The sequence below is a fragment of the Neovison vison genome, chromosome 1 (genome assembly GCF_020171115.1).
Source record: "Neovison vison isolate M4711 chromosome 1, ASM_NN_V1, whole genome shotgun sequence".
Lineage (NCBI taxonomy): Eukaryota > Metazoa > Chordata > Mammalia > Carnivora > Mustelidae > Neogale > Neogale vison.
The window spans coordinates 207,884,737-207,910,125 of record NC_058091.1 but is presented as its reverse complement, the minus strand read 5'-3'; the positions used below and the strand labels follow the sequence as shown (position 1 = coordinate 207,910,125).

Sequence of the window (25,389 nt, the reverse complement as noted above, 5' to 3'; positions counted from 1 at the left end):
AGCAGTAGTGAATAGAAATTTTTGAAGTATTTTTTCTTTTTAATGATGAGGGTTTTAGATTAGCATATAAATAAAAGCATCAGGTGAAAGATTAAGTAATAAAAGGATATGCTAGAAGACTGAGACTCATATATATTCCATCATTAAAATTGGTAAAAATACAATATGAGGAATTTGATGTTACTGTATGTATATTAGATATCCATACATTCACCCTGAAACTAAGAGAAAAACACAAAGGAAGAACCACCTAACTATAACCACCTTTCAAATTCGAGAAATGACTATTTCACTTGAACATCAGTGGTCCTTCTACTGAGTTAAAAACATAATTTTTCATATGATTATTTTAAAGAAAATACGTAATTAGAGAAATTAGAGAACCTAAAATTGTAAATCGTCATTATTCACAATACTTTCATCTTAACAGAGATTTTATTTTATGTACTAGCATTCTACCTCTGGTGGTGACACAAAAAACCCTGTATGTTCAATTAGCTCTTTTTCCTGACACCAAGTATCCGCAAGTATGTGAGTATCGATATTTATTTGAAATTGCCAAATAATGATTTTGCACTGATACCATTTAAACTGTTATATTCGTAAATGTTTTTTTTTCAAATTCACGTTATTGTCTTTTTTGTTGTTGTTTTTAAACACTTTTATTTATTTATTTGAGAGAGAGAGAGAGAGAGCGAGAGCGAGAGAGACAACATGGTAAGGGGCAGAGGGAAAAGCAGACTCCCTACTGAGCAGGGAGCCGGATGTGGGGCTTGATCCCAGGACTCCAGGATCAGAGCCAAGTCAGATGCTTAACCCACTGAGCCACTCCGGTGCCCCGGTTTGTGAGTTTCTATATAAAAATGCAGATTCAAAGATTAAATAGCAGGGTATTATGTATAGATTACTTACATAATATTTTATAGAAATCATTATGTATACCAATGTTTTCATAATTTGCATAAAACAGGCAATTTGTTTAAATTGATTACTAAGCAGTAGTGAATAGAAATTTTTGAAGTATTTTTTCTTTTTAATGATGAGGGTTTTAGATTAGCATATAAATAAAAGCATCAGGTGAAAGATTAAGTAATAAAAGGATATGCTAGAAGACTGAGACTCATATATATTCCATCATTAAAATTGGTAAAAATACAATATGAGGAATTTGATGTTACTGTATGTATATTAGATATCCATACATTCACCCTGAAACTAAGAGAAAAACACAAAGGAAGAACCACCTAACTATAACCACCTTTCAAATTCGAGAAATGACTATTTCACTTGAACATCAGTGGTCCTTCTACTGAGTTAAAAACATAATTTTTCATATGATTATTTTAAAGAAAATACGTAATTAGAGAAATTAGAGAACCTAAAATTGTAAATCGTCATTATTCACAATACTTTCATCTTAACAGAGATTTTATTTTATGTACTAGCATTCTACCTCTGGTGGTGACACAAAAAACCCTGTATGTTCAATTAGCTCTTTTTCCTGACACCAAGTATCCGCAAGTATGTGAGTATCGATATTTATTTGAAATTGCCAAATAATGATTTTGCACTGATACCATTTAAACTGTTATATTCGTAAATGTTTTTTTTTCAAATTCACGTTATTGTTCATAATCAAAACTCATTTAAGCATGCACAGTTCACAGCAAAGACAATCCTCCTAGGAGGGCTTTTGGGTAGGGTCTTGGAATACAAGTAAGCTTCAGGCAAAAAGAAAAGGTAACCATCTGTTTTGTGTGATATCGGAAATAACTTGAGCCTTCCAGGGAGTTTTAAGTATTTGAATTATAAAGATTGTCACTTAGAGGTTAAAAAAAAAAAAACCAACAACAAAAAACAGGAACATTATCACCAGAAGATTCTTGTTAAAAATCATGGGGAATTGGAACTCCTCTGTTGGTTCAATAATGATCTTATTAATGTATTTTATTGAATCTCTTTTTCACATCCTCTGTGGAGACCTTGCTGATGGGGTGTAAGGAGGAATATGAATATTGCCAAAGGAGGAAGGCAGTTGTTTGAAGTATATCAAGATGAAAAGAACAACTCCGAGCAAGAGTGCATAGCTTTCCATTTGGACAGGACCAGCCATAGTTGCTGTAACAGAATTTCCCTTAAACAACCTCCAGATCACCAAAAACCCAGTCACCTGATGTTCTCCATTCCCACTGTTCAACGCACTCTCTGCTCTACACTTCCTGGCACTTTGGGGCTGTTCTTGGCCAGACCAAGCACCCACATTCTTGCCAGCTGATCTGCACACTAACCATGAGTCAGTTGTGTTTGTTCTCCAACGTTTTTTCAAGTTGTGCTTGTTATTTTAATTATGTAATTTAATTAAACATAATTGCTAAAATGTAACTGGGAAAGGAGAGGGTTTTTTTGCCTATGAAAACATGAAAAAGCTTTGAAAGATCTTGGAAAGGCAAATTACTAAAAACAAACGATAACACTGGGAGAAATGATTAATAGAACTATTATCGAAGATATTAATAGAACTATTATCTAGGATATTAATATCTAGGATTCTACACTTGAATAACTTCACCAGTAGGTTTAAGCAAAGAAATAAGAACTGAAGTATTATTAATGCTTTATGGGTGTGGTTCATCCAAGAAACATAAAACAGAATTTAAATGTTTTTTTTAATCAATTTTTATTAGCTAACCAAATATTTAGTTCTGAAGCTCCAAATAAGAAGGCTTCTCAACTGTCCTCCACTATTCTGAGTGTCAGCCAGGCTTTGACATCTGTTCAATTAATTTAACTGTCTTCTTTAAAAAGAGATGGAAAAAGAACTCATGTGAACAGACTTAAAACAATAATCTCTTTATGACTCCTTGCACCTGGTAAAGCTTCCAATCAAAGTGAAACACCTCATTCACTAAACAGCACGCAACAGAAGCAATGCACTGTCATGGGTGTAATCTGTTGATTGTTCCAAGAGTCCTGGCCTAGCATAACCGTTTTCTCTATATTTCCACCTGTTTCTAAAGGACTCTTGCTATACCGTACTCATCTTTCTTGGTACTTGCTGTGGGTAGACCTTCTTCACACGCTCTGACATTCAGCGTTTCGCATTCAGAAGTGAACTGAACTGTGGCTATTTTGTTCAAAGACTTCTACCTGTATATTAAGTTCAGTGGAATCGTGTCAATAAAGGGAGTGTAGAACACTCTAAGGTCTATGGTTTGAAGTACAGATTTTAATTCATATGGTCTGAATTTTGAATTTTTGTCTCTTTCTTGATTACTTCATAGGGCTAGGGCAAAAATTCAAGGAGTCACTGTTTATAAAAAGCCCTGAAGTTAACCTGAAGAGATTCAGTAAAAAGATGGAAGGGAGGAGAAAAACAGAGAAACTACAAAGCACAGGTAGGAGAAGTTAGAGAAGAAACCAGAGGAATAAAAAGAGAAAATGTGTCAAGACCTAAGTAGGAAAGTTAATGCCAATAAAAATACATTAGAAATAATGAAAATAAGGTAACTTTGCTAATCTCTATATTTAGAGAAGCATGAGGTGCTACTCAAAAGAAAAAAAAAATCCTTGATGCCTAAATACAGGGGCCCAAGTGAGTGTGCTATGAAGGGAGAGGGACGGGGAGCCTAACGCTAAGACTTCACTTTCTATATTCCTGTAGGTGGCACAGCTCTTCTGTGGGAGGAATTTTCATGCAGAGTCCATGTGAATGCTCTCTTCTGTTTCAGACACCTCAATGAGTGGTCTTCAAAGTGAATAGGACTGGGGAAAATGCTGAGTAAATCAATATAACAACAATATAGATATAAACAAAAATAAAAACCAGATATCCAGTTACTTTACGTATAGTCCTAGCTAAAACTGAGAGTCCCCTGATGCCAGTATCTGTATCCAGGACAGGGAAGGATTAGTAGGCAGACAAGAATGCACTATCCCAATGTGCCTTCTGATTTTTATTAATTCATTGTATTATTTGTAGCATGCAAACAACAACGTTAACAGAAGAATTTCCAAGTTTTGCTACAGGAGCATTCTATACTTTTCCATTGAGTTAGATACTATTGGTAGGAGCAGCAAGTGTCCTTAAATTTTAAAAGCTGACACGGGATCAATTAAACATCAAGACAAAACCAAATATCACATAATAAAAACTTAAAAGTACTTGTGGGAAGCAGAATGGCATGATAATCTTCATTTTCATGTACTGAAGAAAAAAGTCTACAAAGCAAACATATGCTCAAGTACAAAAGATGGCAAGTTTTCTAGGATATTATTTTTCTAGCATTGCGCAATATGAATGAATTAACCAAAAAAAGCAGTAAGAGGGCTAACAAGCAAGACTGGAAAGCTCTGGGACACAGATGTAGTACTGATTATCAAGTAATAACTTTCTATATTCTTTGTGTCTTTCTGGCTTTATTTTATTTTAGTCTAAATAAGTATAATCTTACATCTGTGTTTCAAAAATAAAACTAAATAACTATATTTCAGAAGTTAAATTATATTGCCATATTGGAATATATCAGCATAGGCCTTGAACAATAACAAAATGGATTTTAATTTCATGGGTTTTATTTTTTTTTTTTTTTGAGAACTCTATGACTCAAAAATTTTGTATAATAGACAAACCAAACAGTGCTTGGTTATTTCTCCTTATGATGAAATTGTTACTCCAGACCTAAAGGCAGGTGTTAGGCATGCTACTAAAGTGGACTAACCAGATTATTCAATTTCAGACATGCTGAAAGAATGTTTTTTAAAATATATCCAAAATCAGACACACACTAGCAATATTCCACACTCTCTTAAAATGTCACCAGATACAAAAGATTCATTGCGGTCTGGAGTGAAGTCACCATAGAAGAAGCAAGTAATAATATCTTTTAATTCTTCTGCCTACTTATGAATTTCCATAGTAAGGATTAATTTTTAATTTGCACTGTATTTCTATAGTTATGGATCCTCCCCTTAAATATATAATTATTTTTTAATAATAAATGGAATGGTGACATGCCCTAAACTGTTGTAACATTTTGAATAGCTTCATGAGCAAATAATTCCTGAAATTTGAGGTCAGAGCTTTTCACAACAAACCACCATCTGGGACTGGACTTGCTGAGATCGTGACATATCAATATTTAGCATCAGGGAAAACAGCGGTTCTATAAAAAAATGGAAAGATGAGAAATGAAGAAAGTAAAGCCTGGGAACTGGGAGTCCTGTTCCACACATCTGGAGGATGTGCAGGCCCCTCCTTCTTGGGTGCTGATTAGCAGAAAGGAGTGCTTAAGTCCCCAAATTGCCTGTCTCCATCGGAAGACACTGGAGGGAACAACACAATTTCTGTTTCTTTTGGGTAGAAGTAGATCATGGCACTTAATAGCAAGATGCTTGTTTTTGAAAAGCCAGGCTGATAAGCCAGGTGTACCCTAATATACTTCCTAACATGGCCTGGGGCAATTTTTTTAACCTCTGGAAACCAGAACTTCTTTATCCATACAATGGTAATGAGGTGTTACCTAACTCACAGTGTTGTCTGAGTACTTTATCTAAGATTTCATTTATTTATTTGACAGAGAGAGAGAGAGCATGTGCACAAGCAGAGGGAGGGGCAGGGCAGAGAGAGATAAAAGCAGGCTCCCCACTGAGCAAGCAGCTGGATGCAGGGCTCTATCCCAGGACCCCGGGGTTCATGATCTGAGCCAAAGCCAGTTGCTTAACTGACGAAGCCACCAAGGCGCCCCAGGGTTGTCTCAGTATAAAAGATGATGCTACCCTTACCTATCTATCATCTTTAAGCATTTAATAATTGTTCCCTATTCTTACCATTTTGTCCAGGGAAGAAGCAGAACTTTCATTTCCAAATGTGGAAAAATAATAAAAAGAACAAAGTGATTCTTTAATTCACACAGATTAGGCACACTAGACTCTATTTCTTTAATTTTACTTTTCAAATTTCTTTTATACACATGATACACTATTTCATTTGTTCATTATATTGACCTTAAGAAATTAGTTGGACAATTCTGGTCTTCTGTTTGGGCCAACAGGGAAAGATGATGGGGGACTTTTGCTCGTCTCTGCTCCCTTAGAAGTAAGGAGAAGAATACACAAAGAATAAAACCAACCACAGAAAAATTCTACTCCCCACATAGCACTCTGGTCCAACAGCAACTTCTTAATAACATGGAAAAACAACACTTTAACATGTTTTCAAAGAAATACAGTTTCAATACTACCAGACAATTCTATATGGTAAAACATTAAATTACTTGAAATTTATGAGGAAGAAAATAGAATATATTTGATTATTTTAAAATAATAGTTTTGCTGAGCATATGATGGTAATTAGGAAATCTTCTAAAATCTTCTAAAAGGGTATTGATTGTATCATTTGTAAAGGCAAATTTAAGCAAACTAAATAATACTTTTTTTTTTTTTTTGGTTGCTTGAACTATAGGTTTTTTTCCTTTGTTAAATCACTTCATTGTTTTTAAAACTTCAGTGGCTTTTCCCTCCTACCCAAAGTATATATGTTTTCTACTGCGGCCTGCACAGATTTCTATGAGATCGTACAACTAAGTTTCCCAGCTGTATTTCTGTTTATTATCACATATGCATTTATATCTCTATATAATCATTAAATGCATTTAATTCATTCATTATTTCTTACATGTCTATAATCTGTAAACATAGTGATGATACAGTGGGAAATGTAAAAACAGAAAAGATTTTTGCACCTGCCACATGTAATTGAAAGAGTAAGACACACAGATAACTAAACAGATAACTAACTACAAAACAATATAGAATGATATAAATGATAAGGGAACAAATGCCTTGACATGGACATAAAGAGAGAATATCAGTTCATACTGGAAAAAGGAAACCAAGGCCCAGAAATGTCAGGGGGCCTGCCCAAGGTCACAGATCAGGACTGAATGGTCCTCAAAGACTCAGAGAAAGAGAGGGAGTGCAAAACGTGGAGTGCCCACTATGCTTAGGGATAATGAGAGGTCTGGTGAGGCTAGACAAAAAGGTAATTCTTCTTTTCTATGTCTGTCCACCTGAAAGGCCTCTTTCATCTACTGCAGCAATCTGAAAACTTATCTGCTCTTTAAGTCTCATTTTATATGAATCCCTTTGCACTTACATGTAATACTTAAACATTATCACAATGGCATTAAAACATTCTGCCTTGGATCTAATACTGAACACGCTATTGACAGACTCATATTAAGTATGATTTAGTTCAGCTATGACAAAAACCCAGGTTATGACTAGGCAGAAGGGGCTGATATATAAGGGCCCTAGGAACCTTCCAGCTTGTTGACACTTTATGTAACCTTGATCTCATTGCCCAAGATGGCAGCATCTGAATTCTCAGTAGCAAAATGGAGAAAGGGATGAAGAGGGCAGGTGGTTATTTTATCTTAAGGAACGTTCCCAGAAACTACCGTGTGACACTTTTGTTTATATGCCTTTGGCCCCTTGTGAGTCATATGGCCATAGTGGAATGGCAGGTTGGGAAATACAGCCTAAAAGAACATATTTTTATACAGAATATATAGAATCCTACAGACTAAAACTATCTGAGGTAAAAGTTGCTTAGCTACTAATACTTTTGCTACAGAAACAAGAAAAGATATAGGGAGACAGTTAAAAGTTTTAGATACAACTCTCAAATATTTTTTAATATGTGCGAATGTACATTTATTGGTTACTTGCTATATAGCCAACATGCAAGTAAACATCCATCATATAATCCTCAAAACAATCCTAAGAGGCCACTCTATTTTTGCTGTCACTTCATATATAAAGAACATCTATCCTAGAGTGGATAAGAAAGTGTATTCAAAATGACAGTGGCTACTTGAATCCAGAACCACTGATCTTGAATACCATATTGTTTACCATAGAATATAACTGCTTACACAACCTAAGTGTCCACTGAGAGAAGAACGGAGAGATAAGATGTGGTATATATATAACATATACAGAATGGAATATTACTCAGCCATAAAAAAGAATGAGCCCTTGCCATTTGTGACAACATGGATGGACCTAGAGAGTGTTCTATGTTAAGTCGGTTAAGTCAGTCAGAGAAAGAAAAATACAATATGATTTCACTTATATGTGGAATCTAAAAAACAAAACAAATGAACAAGAAAACAATCAGAAACAGACTCATAAATACAGAAAACAAACTGGTGGTGCTGGAAGGGAGAGAGTAGTGGAATGGGAAAAATAGGTGAAGGCAATTAAGAAGTACAAACTTCCAGTTATAAAATAAGTCATGGAGATGAAGAGTACAAGGAAAATAGTCAATAATACCATAAGAATGACATATGGTGACAGATGGTGTCTACACACTTAATCATAGTGAACATTGTATAAAGTGTGGAATTGTCCAATCATTATGTTGTGCACCTGAAACTAATATGACACTCTATGTCAACCATACTTAAATAATAAAATTTGTTTAAAAAAGGGAAAATGGAAGTTTTATTTAGGACATTGATCATGACAACAGTTCTGTTCTTATTCATTAAAGATTTAGTCATAAAGATTGGTGAGAATACAAGTGAGACAGATTGTGCCCCTACCCTCAAGCAGCTTACCTCATAAAACAATCTCTGCTACAGTCTTTAAGTATAAGCTGTGGCAAGTGCTAGAGAAGAAAAGAACAAAATTCTATAGGACCATGTATTAGGAGAACCACATTTAGTCTGGGGAGGGGTGGAGTTTAAAAAGGCTGCCTTGAGAAGGCAGCTCTAGAACAGTAACTGGCACATGGAAAATATTCAGTGAATATATTAAGTGAATGAATTTATTAATTTAAATGAAGTTGAAGGTCACTTAAAAAGATGTTTTTTCTAAGCATGGGGAAGCAGAAGCTTCCAAAAAATCCCATGTGGCTAGAACTCACATGGTAAATTTCCCACTCTTCCCAAAGCACCTAGTTAAGAATTCAATTGTTCATTGAATTAAATCAAATAGCTTCTTCCCTCTCAAATATCCATACAATGAAGTAGAACATTCCACATAAGATAATTTAAAAAGTTTTATCTACTTAGATAAGCTCCACAAGAGTACAAAAATTTGTCTGTTGTCCCAATGGCTGTCTGCAAATAGTAGCTGCTCAACAAATACTAGTTTGTTGCCAACAGATATGAAACTAACAAAAACATTCTAAAAAAAATATCAGATAATGAACTCTTCTTTCAGCATTTATGTACATCTTTCCAAATCTGGGTTAATGCTCCTAAGAAAAGGAAAGCTAAGATCCACTGGTTAATATAAAAATGTCTTATTTGTTTTTTTGTTCTGCATGATAATCACATTTCAGTTTAAGAGCTTCTTGAAAGCTGCTGTTATGTAAAAATACTGGCTTAGGTTGGGCTCCTGCTAGGAAAACTAAGATATAAAAATTCACATCCACTTCTGAAATTCAGCACTATATCTCTTAACAGCACTAATGATAGTAATAAACTAAGGAGACCTGGATTTAACACAGTTTTTTAAATCTGAGAAATGAAAATATAGCCCATGTATTATGAACCCAGGAAATATACTTCAAAGCTACTGAAGCATTAAATATATAACAGATGCGAGAAATTTGAGAGCCCATTTGTGGAAAAAAGGAGACCTTTATTATTTTTTAAAGAACCAAAAATCACAACACAATAAAATAATCCACACTAAGTACACCAACGTTAGGCTGAAATAGCTACTATTTTAATTAACTATATCAATTCTGGGGAAAACAGTCGCAGCCACAGCAATAACAACATTAAAAACAAACACATGGAGAAAATTTGGAATCAACCTATGGTACGGAAAGGAAAAGCCCTGAAGAAGGCATTCATGTAGAATGGCTACAGTTATTCAGAAGCTCAAAGGTCAGTTGTTTTCTTCCCAAGGGTCCTGCACAATGGTGCTCCCAGGTAAACTGTTGTCTTATAAACATTTTTGATGGGAATGGAATCAGAAGAAAAAGCTTTCATTTAGGGAAGATATTTCATTTTAGGGTTCCTATTTGTCCCCTCAAATATTTTGTTTTTAAGATTTTTATTTATTTATTTGGGAGAGAGTGAAAGCGAGAGAGATCACAGAAGGAGAGGGAGAAGGACGGCGAACTTGCCACTGAATGGGGAGCCTGATGTGGGGTTTGATCCCAGGACCCTGAGCTGAAGGCAGACATTTACCTGACTGAGCCACCCAGGCATCCCTCAAATATCTATTTCAACTCTAAGTGGACATCACCTTATTTTCCATTCCACTAGGTGTGGCCATGTGACCCACAATGGCCAATGAGGATAAGAAAGTATCTCATGGCAGTGGTGCCCACATAATCTACTTCCAAGAACTGTACAGAGCAGCAAACTATCACTTTTCCAACTTTTGGCTTGACACTGTTAGGATTTTCTCTAAGTAAATCAAACTAAAACTCAAAATATAGTCATCATTTTCGAGCCACACCATCTCCTTTTCCTGATTTCTATATTTCTATTAATGGTACTAAAATCACACTTAAGCTCAAAACCCCAAAGTTTAATTTTTCTCAATTTCTTCTTCCTTCCTCCTCTCCCCTAACACACAATTCGCTCGTCAGTGCCGCACCCTCAAGCCCTCTTACAATTGAATCTTTTATTTTTATTTCAACAGCTGCTACTGTAATTCAGGTTCTCCTTGGGCAGTTAGCTATAAAAGCCTCCTAACTGGAATGCCTGCTTCTAGGCTTGTCTCTGCATTAAGCATGATGTTTATTTGATGAAATTTTGCTAACTTCCTCCTAAACACTTGGCATTGTGTTGGGTTCTCATAATACATCCCACTGACAGGTCACCTTCCTGACCTCGAGTTCTGACATGGTCAACACCCTGCTGAAAACCCTTCAATAGCCATCAAGTGTCACCTCACTGGGCACCAATATATTTGCACATTCTGGTGTCTCCTTACCTTTGCAGACCTTTATCCTCCTCGTCCCCTACATGTGCCCATCTCTTCAGTAAAGACCAGTCCCTCCATTTCCCTTGAGGCTTTGTTCATTCTGTTCTCTCTCCCTCTGGAAGAACTTCCTTAACATCCTCCTCAAAAATGGTGAATACACTAAATTCACTTTTAATAATTAAAATGAAATATCTTTTTGATGTTTTCATTATATTCTGGTTGCATAGAGAATAAGTATTTCTTCCTTAAAGACTCCTAAGACCAGCTGAGGATTTAACAAGGAAACATTTAAAGCCTGGTCTTACAGAGATGTGAATTTTTTTTAAATAATCCTTTTACTATTTAATTATGACTTAATTATTGAAGACCTCAAGTTACAGATAAAAATCCTATAAAAATAATTATGCTTTACTATATCTAGTTCATAGAAGAATGGGGATTCTACTTATGGCAGACATGGATATAGGCAGATTAGTAATAAAATATCACCAAAGCAATTTAGGTAATTACATCTTGGATTTCTGATGTTTCCATGCCATCCATTATTTTAAAATGTTTCACACCAATGTCTCATTTTTAAGAGTAATATACTGTTCTCCGAGATCTTAATTTATTTATTTCTAATAGTGAAAGGGGCACATCCAATGGGAAGTATGTCTCTCACATGAAGACTAGTGTGAGCTCCATTAGTGTAGTGATTACTGCTTTTTTTCCTCAAAATCACCAATATCAAAATTCACGAGGCCTGTCTGTTCATTGTGACGTGCCCTAGGTCCCAACTCTGACCCACAAACTCAGAAACTCTAAGGATGAGGACCATATTTAAACAGCTCTCCAGATACTTTTTATGTAGTTTAATTTTGAGAACTGCTGTCCTAGCTAGAGGTGGATTGCTTGCTTATGGGCAAATATAAATTTTATTGGATACAACAGGCACTTAATAAAGCCTTAACAAAATGCTGGGCTTCCTCTTGCCCACTATGACTGCCCATCTCGTCCTCAAAAAAAAAAAAAAAAAAAAAGAAAAAAAAAGGAAGAGAGAACTTTGAAGAACTGTCAAGGAAAGTATTGTACAGAAGTTATGGGTAGTTTGACACTGGCCTCTCACACAAGCTTCCTGTGTGTAAATCCCAAGCATGCAACTTACTATTTTAGTGAATTCGGACACCTTCCTTTTCTGTGCCTAGATTTCCCTATCTGAATGATGGGGAGAAGAACAATACCAATGAGCTGCAAATAGGTAGTCAGTATATGTAGAGCAATTATAAGAGTACACAGTGCTAGCTGTTAGATTATTTTGAAGCTAATACATATAATACTATTGGTATTGAGACTCCCTTGTAACCTAACTATAGGCGAATATATTAACTTTTTTCTGAACTTAAGCCTAACCACATTCAGTGAGTTTTAAACAACAACAAACTCCCCCAAACCAAAATGCTTTCAAATTAACCACTGTCTCAAGAAAATAAAGTTTTCAGAATCTGGCTACGTGGCTCTGTATTTGGTCACATTTTCAAAACAAGGGGCTTTTCAGTAAGGTGTTGGGGCAGAACAAATTTGTTCAGTGTCTATGATGGAAATAAGGGATTCCTTCAGCCTAATCCAAACAGTAATCCTACTGGTTCACAGAAGATAAACAAAAAAGACAATCAAACCTTCAGCTCAGACTCTCACTTTTCCTCCTGCTTCTCTGCATTTCTCACCTCTAGGGACTCAGGACAGACCGCCAGCAGACGCCCTCTGCCCTGGCCCTATGAGGGAGAATTGTTGCATTGGACCCAGTGGCTAACTCTAATTCGTAAACCGCATTTCCCATCAGCAGTTCTCATGATCGGGTTTAACACCTTCAGTGAAGCTGTATTCACAATCACAGGATTATGAGGACTGCATCAAGCAATGTAAGAGAAGTTACAAAAAGAAACTCTGAAAGGTGACTGGAAGTCAGCTCCCCTCCTTTGGTCCCAAGTGCCAGAAACTGGAAGAGACAGCCCGGAGGCTGACTCAATGGTCACATGGAGAGATACGAAGAGGGAACTGGCCCAAGTTTTCCATGAATATGATCAAGGTACTTTGTAAAACCAGAGATTTGAAATGTTGACTGTTCTATTTTTTTTCCATGACAATAGCAAGTCACTATTTTCAATTAATTCAGATTATTTCTAGTTCACTCTTAACAGAATCATAAACTAAAAAATCACTCTGGTAACAGTCACAAGATAATGGGAACTGAATGAACTACAAGGCACTTAAAATCTTAACCTTTGTAAATATAAAAGTTAAGCTGAAAATGTTTCCCCTATGGCCAAAATGTGTAGCAAATACAATCAAACATACACGGTAAGTTCACTGAATTATCTACTCAGTTTAACAGCTGCTAAAGATTGTGTTAATTGTAACTCTTTACAGTCTATATTTTATGAATAATAGTAATAAGATATAGTTTATATGTCTTTGACTTTCTGTAAGGGTAAAAATTACAAATTATATAAGCTACAGAGACACTAGTATTTTAAAAGCTTGTTTTACCAGGGCAAATTAATCTTAGAGAAGATAATGGTTACTTTAGCATCAGCGTTGTGTAAAGTTTCAAATTCTTGTGTGACTCTAATAACAAACTTATAAAAATGTGCAAGAAGATAAAACAAACATTTACTTTTTAGCATTTCAGGAAGCATGTAAGTGGGCTAGAAGAAGATAAAAATTTTGGTGCTTGCTATTCAAGGCTTAATTACCAGGCTTCCTAGAGAGCCCCTTACAAATATTACCCATGTCTATCTAATGTTGCTTATGAAGGTGCTGTGCAGTGATTACAGAGAAAGGTATGGGCCATCAGGATTTGCAGAAATTCGGATTCCTGTGCTGCCCAGACGTGCGAAGCATTTCCTACAGTGTGGCTGGACATACCACATATGGCCCCAAAGGGATTGTGCTAAGATGGCACAGTTTAAATATGGTTTACGACATCTGAACACAGACAGTGAACTGAGTTGTTGGGGGTGCCCTGAGCACCACTCAATGCAGTAGAATCACCGTGCAAAAACAGACACGAGCTCTCTTCCACTTATTTTGCTCAGCATTTTCTATTCTATTGATCAAATATTTGCATCTATCTGTTTTTGCTTTTTATTCAAGGTGCTATGGAAATAGACGTAAATCAGGTGTAATTCATACTCTCAAGTGGCTTACAGGATAGGAGGAGAGAGAAAGGTAAAGAATGACCAGAGAGAATGTTAGCTGCTGGTGACTAACATATGTAACTGACAGAGTGAGAAAGAAGAATAGTGCGGTTCCTCCTCCTCCTCCTCCTCCTCCTTCTTCTTTTTTTAAAAGATTTACTTATTTATACTGGGAGTAGAGAGAGAGAGAGAGAGAGAGCACGCATGGGGCGTGGAGAAGGGCACTGGGAGAGAGAAAGAGAATCTCAAGCAGATTCCCCACTGAGCATGGAGCTGACACAGGGCTCGATCTCACGGCCCTGAGAGCATGACCTGAGCCAAAGCCAAGAGTCGGCTGCTTAACTGACTGAGCCACCTGGGTCCCCCCAGTGTGGTCACTCGTATCTCTGGAGATGAAAAGCAGGAATTCCAGGACTCACATTATACAGAATGGAATGAAGGATGTGAATCTAAGGAAGCCTGGTAGGTGGGAATAGATGAAGTAAGAAGGGTATGTGCCAAGCACAGCAGCAGAAGACAGCCAGACAAAGCTGAGGAACAGCAAGAAATCCAGGTCAATGAGGACCTGGGTGCTGGTAGTCAGAGAGGAAGCAGCTCAGAGCAGAGAGAAGGGATTCTAGATACAACTTCTTTCAAATGAGAGAACAACTGCTATATTGTTAATCATATATTCCATAGCTCACAGAATCTGGAATTAAGATCCAACACGCATCCCTTAAAGCACGTCAGAAAGCAGTATGTATTAGTGTTAGTATAAATGCCATAAATGACCAAATAGAGGCCAAATGTATTATTTTTCAGTACGGATATATCCAACCATTTTTTCTTAAGGCTAAGTGCTTTTCTATTTTTTTTTAGAGTTATTTTTTAATTTTTATTTATTTATTGGACAGAGAGATCACAAGTAGGCAGAGAGGCAGGCAGAGAGGCAGGCAGAGAGAGAGGAGGAAGCAGGCTCCCCGCTGAGCAGGGAGCCCGATGCGGGGCTGGATCCCAGCACCCTGGGATCATGACCTGAGCCAAAGGCAGAGGCTTAAACCACTGGGCCACGCAGGCGCCCCTATTTTTCTGTTTTTAAAAATAAAAAACTAACATTTTTAAAAACACACACAACTATGTATGCAAGGTTATTTCTAATAAACAAAGAAAAATTGCAATTCTCCATTTAGGATTACTGTTTCTAAAAAGAGATCTCTAGAAGCACCAGCACATTGATGTTGAGATGTCATTTGCCTTAGAGAGGTGTTTAGTATGGATGGCACTATATCTGAGAAAGTAGCTTTTTTAAGGAAAAAGACAGGCTGAAACATTTTCTACTTGAATGAAGAAGTAGTAAAGACGGATTAGATTCTATGTAATTTTGGTTCTGTAACTAGAAAACAACCTGAAACTGAAAGGAAATTCTTCTTCTTATCGTCTATGTTTTTAAAGATGGTTTCTGTATCTCAAGGAGCTCTAGCGGTCTGTAAGTACCAAAAGAGTTTCACACGCCTTACATACAGGCTTCTGAAATGACATAGACGATTACTCTGTTTTTTGCAGCATTTTCTTTCTTTCTTTCTTTCTTTCTTTCTTTCTTTCTTTCTTTCTTTCTTTCCTTCTTTCTCTTTTTTTAAGATTTTATTTATTTATTTGACAGAGAGAGTGGTCACAAGTAGGCAGAGAGGCAGGCAGAGAGAGAGGGAGGAAGCAGGCTCCCCACCGAGCAGAGAGCCCGATGCTCGGCTAGATCATCCCAGGACCCAGGGATCATGACCCGAGTGGAAGGCAGAAGCTTAACTCACTGAGCCACCCAGGCACCCCTTTTGCAGCATTTTCAATCCTACCATTACAAAGATTAAAAACAAAACAAAACAAAACAATAATGTATGAAACGTGTACTCCAGAAATATGAAAACGTAACTCAGCTTGCACTCACATAATTCTCATTTGGGCCCATGTATTCTGCCGTAACTGTTATTTTGTTTGAAATACAGAAGTCAGGTGGTCTTGGTTTGGGATATTTTACATTTCCCAACAACAAAGAATCTATAAGCCACTTAAGAATAGTAGTTACTGAAAATTCTTAAAGATTTTATGACTAGTGAATAATGCTTGTTATGAATTGCTGCTAAAGTTGGGTGCTTCTGCTTAGGATATCGAACATGGTTCTGCCTCCAACCAAGTTAGAGAACTTCTGTGGGTCACACAGTTCTCATTATCCTTTCTCGTATTTCTTCACCATTCGTTTTTCTCTTTCTACCTCATACAGTTATCACTACTTGTAGTTCCAACACCAAAGTGCCCAGATCAGCAAGCAAAAGTGATATTTTAATTTTATTTATTTATTTCTTCATGTATCTGGGGAAGTTCCAATCTAGGCCTTAGGAGCTGATGAGACATGGTTTTGTTTTGTTTTGTTTTTTTCAGTGTAGTCGGACAATGACCTGCAGTAGGTCTGAGAGGCAATGCAGAAGTTTCTATTTTTACCCAGTGACCCAAAAGATTCCTGGGCCCATTAAAGTTTGAGAAGTAACGCTCTCTCCCCACACACAAACTTTTGTGGCATATAGAAAAGATCATATTAAGATCATCTTCACATATTTTGAAAGACTAGTGAATTATTTAGAAGGGAAAGATCAAAGCCTATTTTTCTCAGCGATAGAATACTTGTACTGACACTACTACTGGTAAATTAACTTTCAAAGGAAAGTTATGGCTTTGCTTTGGTATACCCATCAAACAGATCAGCATGTAATAATACAGCTATGTGATTCCTAGTGTCATGCCAATTCCTCTCCTCATGTTCTATAAATATTATGCTAAATTAGTTTCTCCATTTGACAAAAGTTTTGTTAGAATAAGCTGTTCAAATATAATCAAATATTACGGTTCGAATGAAAGGTTGAGCAGATGACATAAGACCAGGTTTTATATAATATCTTATTATATTTACCATGTTTACTTTACTATATTCTAGATTCAGAACATCCTTTTTTTTAAAAGATTTATTTATTTATTTATTTGAGCGAGAGAGAGAGAGAGAGAGAGAGAGCAGACGGAGAAGCAGAGCGGGAGAGGGAGAGAGAATCTTCAAGTAGATTCCTCGCTAAGTACAGAGTTTGACACGGGACTCCACATGGGGTTCAACCCCAGGACCCTACGATCATGACCTAAGCTGAAATCCAGAGTGGGCCGCTTAACCAACTGCTCATCCAGGTGTCCCTAGATTCAGAACATCTTGAGGAAAGTGCTGCCTTTCTTTTTGTGCCGAGCACAGTAGAGACTGCAGAGGAGATAATCATTTAGTAAATATTTGTTGGATGGATGAATAAATGGCTGGCTGCAAATGTATTGTATATGCATTCTAGAAAGTATGTATATGCACAAGAAAAATCAATTCAGAAATTAAAAAAAATAATATTTTACTGCATGTATCTATCAAAAAAAATAATGAGTATAAAAGAGTTATCTTTAAAAATCAATAGCAAATAGTCATCTTCAGACCTTAGTCAGTTAGCAAAGTACACAGAAGAATTAAATATGGTTATACATTTTCGTATAAGATAACCCAAGACATATTCCCATAATTACACAAAGTGGTTATTTCTAATACATCAGTCAGAAAGAGAAACTGACATTCCAAGTTGATAATGAACTAGTCAATGTTCAATGTGGTGGCTCTTTGTTAGTTGGGAAAAAAAAGTAGGTAAGGAATATAAGGTCAGAAAAACTTGAAAATGGGGAGAAAAGGGTTTTGTTTAACTGTATTTATTGCACTAACCCTTTAAATCCAAAACCAATTATAAACATTGTGGTGCTTTCAATAATTGCCCACTGAGTGGGTATATTTAAAATGGCAATTTCAATTTTTATTTCACCTAGACAAAGAAGAAAATAGAATTGAATACTAATTAGTGTATGTGTGTCGTACACCTGAAAGATTAGGGGAATACTGTGCTCATTATAAGTGAGTTTAAGGAAAGCACTCAAATGTTTCATTTGAAGTACTGAATATAAACAAAAGAATTAAGTGACAAGGGAAATTAATAATGCTCAGACAGAAAATTGAGTACATGAGTAGACTTCCTAGAGCTCTTAGATATGATTTTCCTTTAAGAAAAGGATACATTTTTTCTTTTAAACAAGTAACTTAGAAAATAAGATGTTATGAAAGAATACAGTAATATAATATAATAACTTGAACATAATCTCAGAATACTTATTGAAATGACAATTGAGAGTTTTCAGTTCTCCCTCCATTTTACACAAGACTTTTTCATTTAATATAAAAGCCTTTTTATTTACTTATATTGCTTTTCTCTGAGAGTTCATTATCATCTTCAGACTAAAAGCAAAATAATAGCAATAAAAAATAATGAAAGACCCCTTAAAAATAAAAGAGGTATTAAATTATTCTACTTAAAAAATAAATTATTCTACTTAAGTTTACAAAGTTATATTTAACCTAAATTTCTCTAAGAGTCAACCAATGTCCTGTTCCACTGAGGCTATTTTTACCTATAACTATTGGGATAAAGGGAACTTAAAGTTAATTTGTACTTTGAAAGGCAGAATGATGTGCAAGTTAAGGAGGCAATAAACTGGGACAAAGTAAGAGAAAAGTCAGGACATGAAACATTAATAAGGTGTTTCTTAGAGAAAATTTTGCAAAAGTATGTTATTTATAGTGTATTGAAACATGGCAATGACTAAATCTTGCAAACATAATTTGCCAAACAGAAACCCTGACGCGGGGCGCCTGGGTGGCTCAGTGGGTTAAGCCACTGCCTTCGGCTCGGGTCATGATCTCAGGGTCCTGGGATCGAGTCCCGCATCGGGCTCTCTGCTCAGCGGGGAGCCTGCTTCCTCCCCTCTCTCTGCCTGCCTCTTTGCCTACTTGTGATCTCTCTCTCTGTCAAATAAATAAATAAAAAATCTTTAAAAAAAAAAAAGAAAAAAAAGAAACCCCGACGCAAGCTTGCGACATTGTCTCAAGCCGTTCTGCAACTTCTGCTACCAATCTTAATTTCCAGAGTTTTATCATGATTGCCACCGCACAAATCACAACAGTCCACTATGGTGATTTAAGAAAATGGTCTCTGCCATGATTTTTAACAATAAAAGATACACTTTTTTTTTTTTTGTTCTGCAACTATTTTAAACCTTAATTTTATCTTCATTACCCTGGGATCGGAACTGTGTAGATATATCATGTCCACTATCTGGAATTCTCTTTGCACACAATGCCATAGATTCGAAAAATCAAGCATAATTTAAGAAGCAATTTCTGCAAATGCATGCAAAAATAAATGCATAAAACAATATCAGGTAACCACCTGGAGCCATATAGATAAAGGAAATGTATATAGGCAGGATATGTAAAAATTCATAAGAAACCTGAATAAAAGAAATATCTGAAGGAGACCTTAGCCCAGTTCCTAAGGTAAGGAAGTCATGTTACTTGGCCATAAATCAGTTTCTCATTCTATTAAAGTCCTGTAAGGCAATCCCTGTACATTGCACCTAGTAACTTCAAATCATGGATTTCCACATTAAAAATTACCCCTGACTCAAAATATATTGTAAACAAAAATAGCTCAACTATTTAAATCAAAATTCTGTAACAGCTCCCTGGAATAAGCCCCAAATATTTTAGTATGTATGAATCTTCATACATACTTAACTCACACACTTAATCAGAACATGTTCCTCTATACACAAATCATGAATTTCCATATGATGGTCCCCAAATTCTCACCTGGTGCCTTTGATTGTGCTGTTCCATGGATTTTTTTTTCTCTATAGAAACCCATTTTCCAAGGCCCACCTAAAATACTATTCTCCCTTAAGTTTTTTACATGATAATTATGTTTTCCACTAATCCCATCAAACACTGGCCTTTCCTTCTCTTCAGCACACATCAATGTCTTGTTAGATGTTACTAATGTGCTCTCCCTAACAGAGGTATAATCTTTCACAGAAATTATGGTTTAATCACCTTTTCTGTTCCCATAATATGTAGTTTACTATCTCACTTCAGCGAAGGCATCAAAAAGCGTTTAACTGGATTAAATAGAAGTTTCTGGTATTACTACCATCCAACCCATTTTAGGGAAATCACTTACTATCTTGGTATATCTTTTTTTTTTTTTCTGTTTAAAAAAAAAGCTGGCTGATGGTAATAAATGAAACAGCATGAACTGATACACTCTCAACTACTGAAAGAAGGCACTGATGGCATTTTAGGGATTCTCATAATCTATTGTATACTTTACATGCTTTGCGCATGTGAAACCAATTCTGAGACAGAGAAAGAAAAGACGCAATTTTTACTTTCTTCAAGGGTCAGCAGTTGTTGTTAAATGTTAACACAGTACTAATGAATACATGGCATACATAAAAAACCTCCTTCTTTGATATGTACCTTAAAACAGACATATTTGCAGCCCAAGAATTTCAACATTTTTAACCCTGTTAATGCACTTTTCAGTCAATGTACAGATATCCCACAGTTTCAGGTTTTATACCCAATTTGGACTCAACTAAATCATCCTGCCCTCTGACCATGAAAAGAGAAGTCACACTTTGGTCTCTGACTTATATTCTTTCTGAAATGATTCTTCTGGTCATTTCAACATTTTTAACCCTGTTAATGCACTTTTCAGTCAATGTACAGATATCCTACAGTTTCAGATTTTATACCCAATTTGGACTCAACTAAATCATCCTGCCCTCTGACCATGAAAAGAGAAGTCACACTTTGGGCTCTGACTTATATTCTTTCTGAAATGATTCTTCTGGTCATTCCTTGGCATTCACCTTGTCCCATCCCATGTGTTACCTGAATCCATGGCCATCTGTCATTTTCTGCAGCTGTCCATGCATTGATAAGCCCCTTCTTATTGAGACGTGCATAGTAGGGATACCACTTCTGGAGTCCAAAGAGAGCTCGGTGGGTAGAGGAAGCTGTGATTTGCTGATTTGATATGATTCCACCTTCAATTCCCAATGGGCCTGAACACTCTGGGAACAAATTAGGAAAAGATGTGAATATATATCAGAAAAAATTCACTCTCAGAATGTGGCTATTAGATTTGATAGGAGATATTTTAAAAATAAATTTAATTTGTACCATTATGCCTCTCGAGTGCCACCTACTTTACAGATCTGTCATTGACCTCCACATGAAGAAAATAATTCTTTCTCCTCATGACACTCTTCATCCTTTGCTTTGAGTGTGGCACCACAACAGATAACCACCATCTGCATTACGATTCTACATTACTCACTGTCATCCCTTGGCTGCTGAGCACATTAACAGAAGTATAATGCCTTAAAGGGCCTATCTCATATTTTATGCTTTCAGAAATTAGCATACCTCCTAAATTGTAAACCCTCAATAAATATCCTTGATCCAGTAAATATCCTTGATCTTGACCGGTCTGCATCTGAGTTTTGTGTCAAAATCATTTTTATATTGACTTAGCATTTCTCATTACTATAATTTTTTTGACTTAAATTTTTATAAACATTATGTATGCTTCCAACAAAAAGAGCAAAGTGCAAATCTGTCAACATTTGATAATAACATTTAATAATAATAAGTTATAACATCTTATAAGTAATAGAAAACGTGTAGACAAAATATATTTATAAAGTAAGCAGGTAAACTCCCTGACATTGTACATAACTTATGTACACTAATAAGTAAATCAAGATATTAAAATATTTACATTTCTAATATTTTAAATTCAAAATTCACAACTATACATTTAGGTATTTTCACTTACATTTTAATTCTCTTTTTAAAATATTTCTTTATATTTGCAACTTGATACAAGCATAGTGATCCAAAGGGGCACGTGCACCCGAATGTTTATAGCAACTTGGAAACTGAAGAAAAATTTCTTAATTAAATTTTTAAATTCTAACAGTAAGGCATAATACAATTCTAATATGTTCTCAGATACCAAATTTTATCAGATTTTAAAATTAAAAATGAAGGCAAATGCATCTAAAAAGTAAGTATATTTTTATATATATTTGAATTTCTTCTTTCATAAAATTTCACCACAAACTACACTAAATTCAATTTTGAAAATTCAGAATAAGTAATGTTAGGATAAAATGAAAAGTAATACCTAGTTATCTTAATTTCAGTTATACATACAATACTCAACTTTTTGTCATATTCAATTTGTATAACATAATAATCTCATTATAAAATATGCTATACTAACTTATCAGAATTCCTAAAAATATGAAAGGAGCATAGCTGCCATTATGAATTGTCAGTATATATGTAAGTCACACTTGATCAGTGATTGTCACCAAGCATATTTTGGGCTTTAATTAATATTGAAGCCCAACATTTGTCAGTAATTAAATGTTTACACTTAGATTGAGGATAGAAATATGAAAGAAAGAATTTTGCACTTGCATTATAATACTTTTAGAACTTACAAAGATGTTTCTCATTGGTAATCATTCTATCATTAACCGTAAACATGCTTCTCTTTTCTATCCCATGCTCAGAGAATAAGTAGCTCTAAACACATTACCTACTAATATTTCTCCAAGGCTTTAAAATGTTGAAACACTTTTTATAAAACAGATGGAAATGTGTGGATAAGTAATCATCTTTATTAGTAAAGATGGCATCAATAAAGAAAAAACTCCATCTTTGTAGATGATAACTGATATATCATTTACCTTTAGGTCAATGTACTATATCACTTTGAAGTCATTAAATTAAGAAGCCATTCATTTTTAGAATTGGATTTACTTATTAGTTCACTGTTTAGAATTAGAATTGCAGTATTAGGATAGATAATAATCTGATTTTCATATTTCAGAAAAATTAACCACCAAAACTTAGTTGTTGAGCCTTTGGATTCTTCTTTTGCTTTCCATTTTAAACTTTAAGATCTTTACAGACTTCATAAAAGCAGTAGGAGACTTTCATGATGATACTTTGATTTTAGACAACCACAGGAGGCTAGCTTTTTAAGAATATTGTCTTTAAAGGAGTCTCAAGCATCCTTGTCCTTGATTTGTGCAATGTTTGGATGGGAAAATGCAGCAGGCAAAAAGATCATTTACTGCAGGCCAGTCAGTAGAACAGCAGAGAGAGAGATCCAGGTTTAATTTGACTTAATTTAGTTTAATGTATTAATTAAACTACATGATAGCTTTAGAAAGAACTTTATACCACTTAGGTACATACTTCTAAAGACCTTATGCTGAACTGGACATTCTCTCCAAATCTGTAACCATTTTAAGCAAGAGAGATTAGACCTCAAGCCACACTATTCAGTAAGTCTACTTCATTGGTACTCCACCTACCAATCTCTACTTTTAACTAACATGTCAGCAAACACAGTGGCCAGGAACTGTTGCACTATCAGGTAAGTCAGAAGACCAATGAACAATTAAAACACGGATTTGTGTGTATATACATATACATATATCTTTTTTACTCTGCCATAAGACTCCCAATCTTTATTATGCCTGCATTACGCATTCACTGAAATGAAACATAATCCAAAAAATTTAAAGTGATGTTACATTTTTATAGGGCTTCGCAGCTTACAAGGTATTTTTACATGAGCTACCTTATTGCTATGATGTCAAATTTATCAGTATTTCTTTTCTCAGCCTTCGGTCCTACATTTTTTAAAAAATAAATTTTTACAACTCACTTACATACTGTATCCTGCCAATGAGTAAAGCCCACGAGAGGAAACATGACTATGTGTGGAGTTCTTGAACGAAGCATGCATCTTTGAAGTATCGGTTTACTTCCTTACTAACTAGTGGCCCTCGGTTTTTCTTGTTTTAATTGTTGGGGTTATATTTGCAATGACGTGGATGGAACTAGAGTATATTATGCGAAGCGAACTAAGTCAGTCAGAGAAAGACAAATACCATATGATTTCATTCATGTGTGGAATTTAAGAAACAAAGAGATGAACATCGGGGAAGGAAAAAAGAGAGAGAGGGAAGCAAACCATAAGAGGCTCTTAACAATAGAGAACAGACTGAGGGTTGATAGAGGGAGGTGGATGGGGGATGGGCTAAGTGGGTGATGAGCATTCAGGATGGCACTTGTTCCGAAGAGCTCTGGGTGTTGTATGTAAGCGATGAACCAGTGAATTCTACTCCTGAAACCAACAGTGCACTGTATGTTAACACACTAGATTTTAAATAAAAAAATTGAAAAAAAATAAAATAAAAATTGGGGTTACGATGACACCTTAATTCAACAGCTACGAGGTAAAAAGTGCTCTTCCTCTGTAACTATAAATTGTTAAAAAAGAATGAGCTTGGTTCTGTACAACCACTTGCATGTTAGAGCAGACTATGGAGGGTGATCCTAGACCTTGAGCTTCTCTGAAATAGGCTCTGAGTCATACACACTGTTACATCCTTTGGTGTCCATAGTGGTTTGCACATAGAAAGGGTTTAAAGGACACGTGATGCATGTTAGTATTCGGGGCTATTTTTTTTTTTTTTTTTCTACACAGTGAACTAACAAGCCAATCCAAGGCTGTTACTGCATGTCACACTGAAAGTTGTCACAACAGCAGCTCTTCTTCACTAATCATCTGGATCACAATCAAATGGGTGTCATCATAATTAAAAGTTCAAAATCCAATTTCCTTTTGCCTGTGCTATCCGCTTCCCCAATGTCCTATTAAGTTCAACAGTTATAAAAACTAATGAAGGAGTTGCAATTCAGAATGCAAATGATTATACACCTAAGATTAAATGACCTTAAGCCGTGAACAATAAGATGCTTAAAAGGAAGACAATATGGAGATATATGTTGTCATCACTATCAACAAACAGGGGATAAATATGAAATATTAATTGATGAACAACATATTAGATGAGCATTCGCAAGTCTGAAAAGAGCATTCACAAGTATTTTCTCACATCATCAAAATAAGACTACAAGAAGAAAAGGGTTACCACACTTACTTAATCAATGGGGAAACCGGTGAGAAGGGAAGTTAAACCTTTAAAGAATGAATCTGGAATTGGGGCCAATTCTCTGCCTCACACATAAAAAAATACGAATTGATAGAGTGAAGAGTTCAGTAGTTCTTCAAAAGTTGAATCTGGATCTTTTTCTTCTGCGGTTATTTTATATGGGGGGTGTGTACTTATCCCAGGAAAGAGAATAAGAAAGAAACATGAAGGAAACATGTAGGATGTCACTAGAGGCATACAGGATATGACAGATCTTTCCCAAAATGGGATATATTAAAAC

The 25,389-nt window shown here is 35.6% G+C and overlaps 1 protein-coding gene across 2 annotated transcripts in view; it reads right to left on the bottom strand.

Moving 5' to 3' along the window:
- Window positions 1-25,389, bottom strand: part of EDIL3 (EGF like repeats and discoidin domains 3) — a 410,169-nt gene that overhangs the window by 123,565 nt on the left and 261,215 nt on the right. For both annotated transcript variants that reach the window (XM_044266049.1, XM_044266057.1), the window contains one exon: window positions 20,956-21,137. In XM_044266049.1, the coding sequence (XP_044121984.1) occupies window positions 20,956-21,137 (182 nt within the window). The remainder of the gene's footprint in view (window positions 1-20,955; window positions 21,138-25,389) is intronic.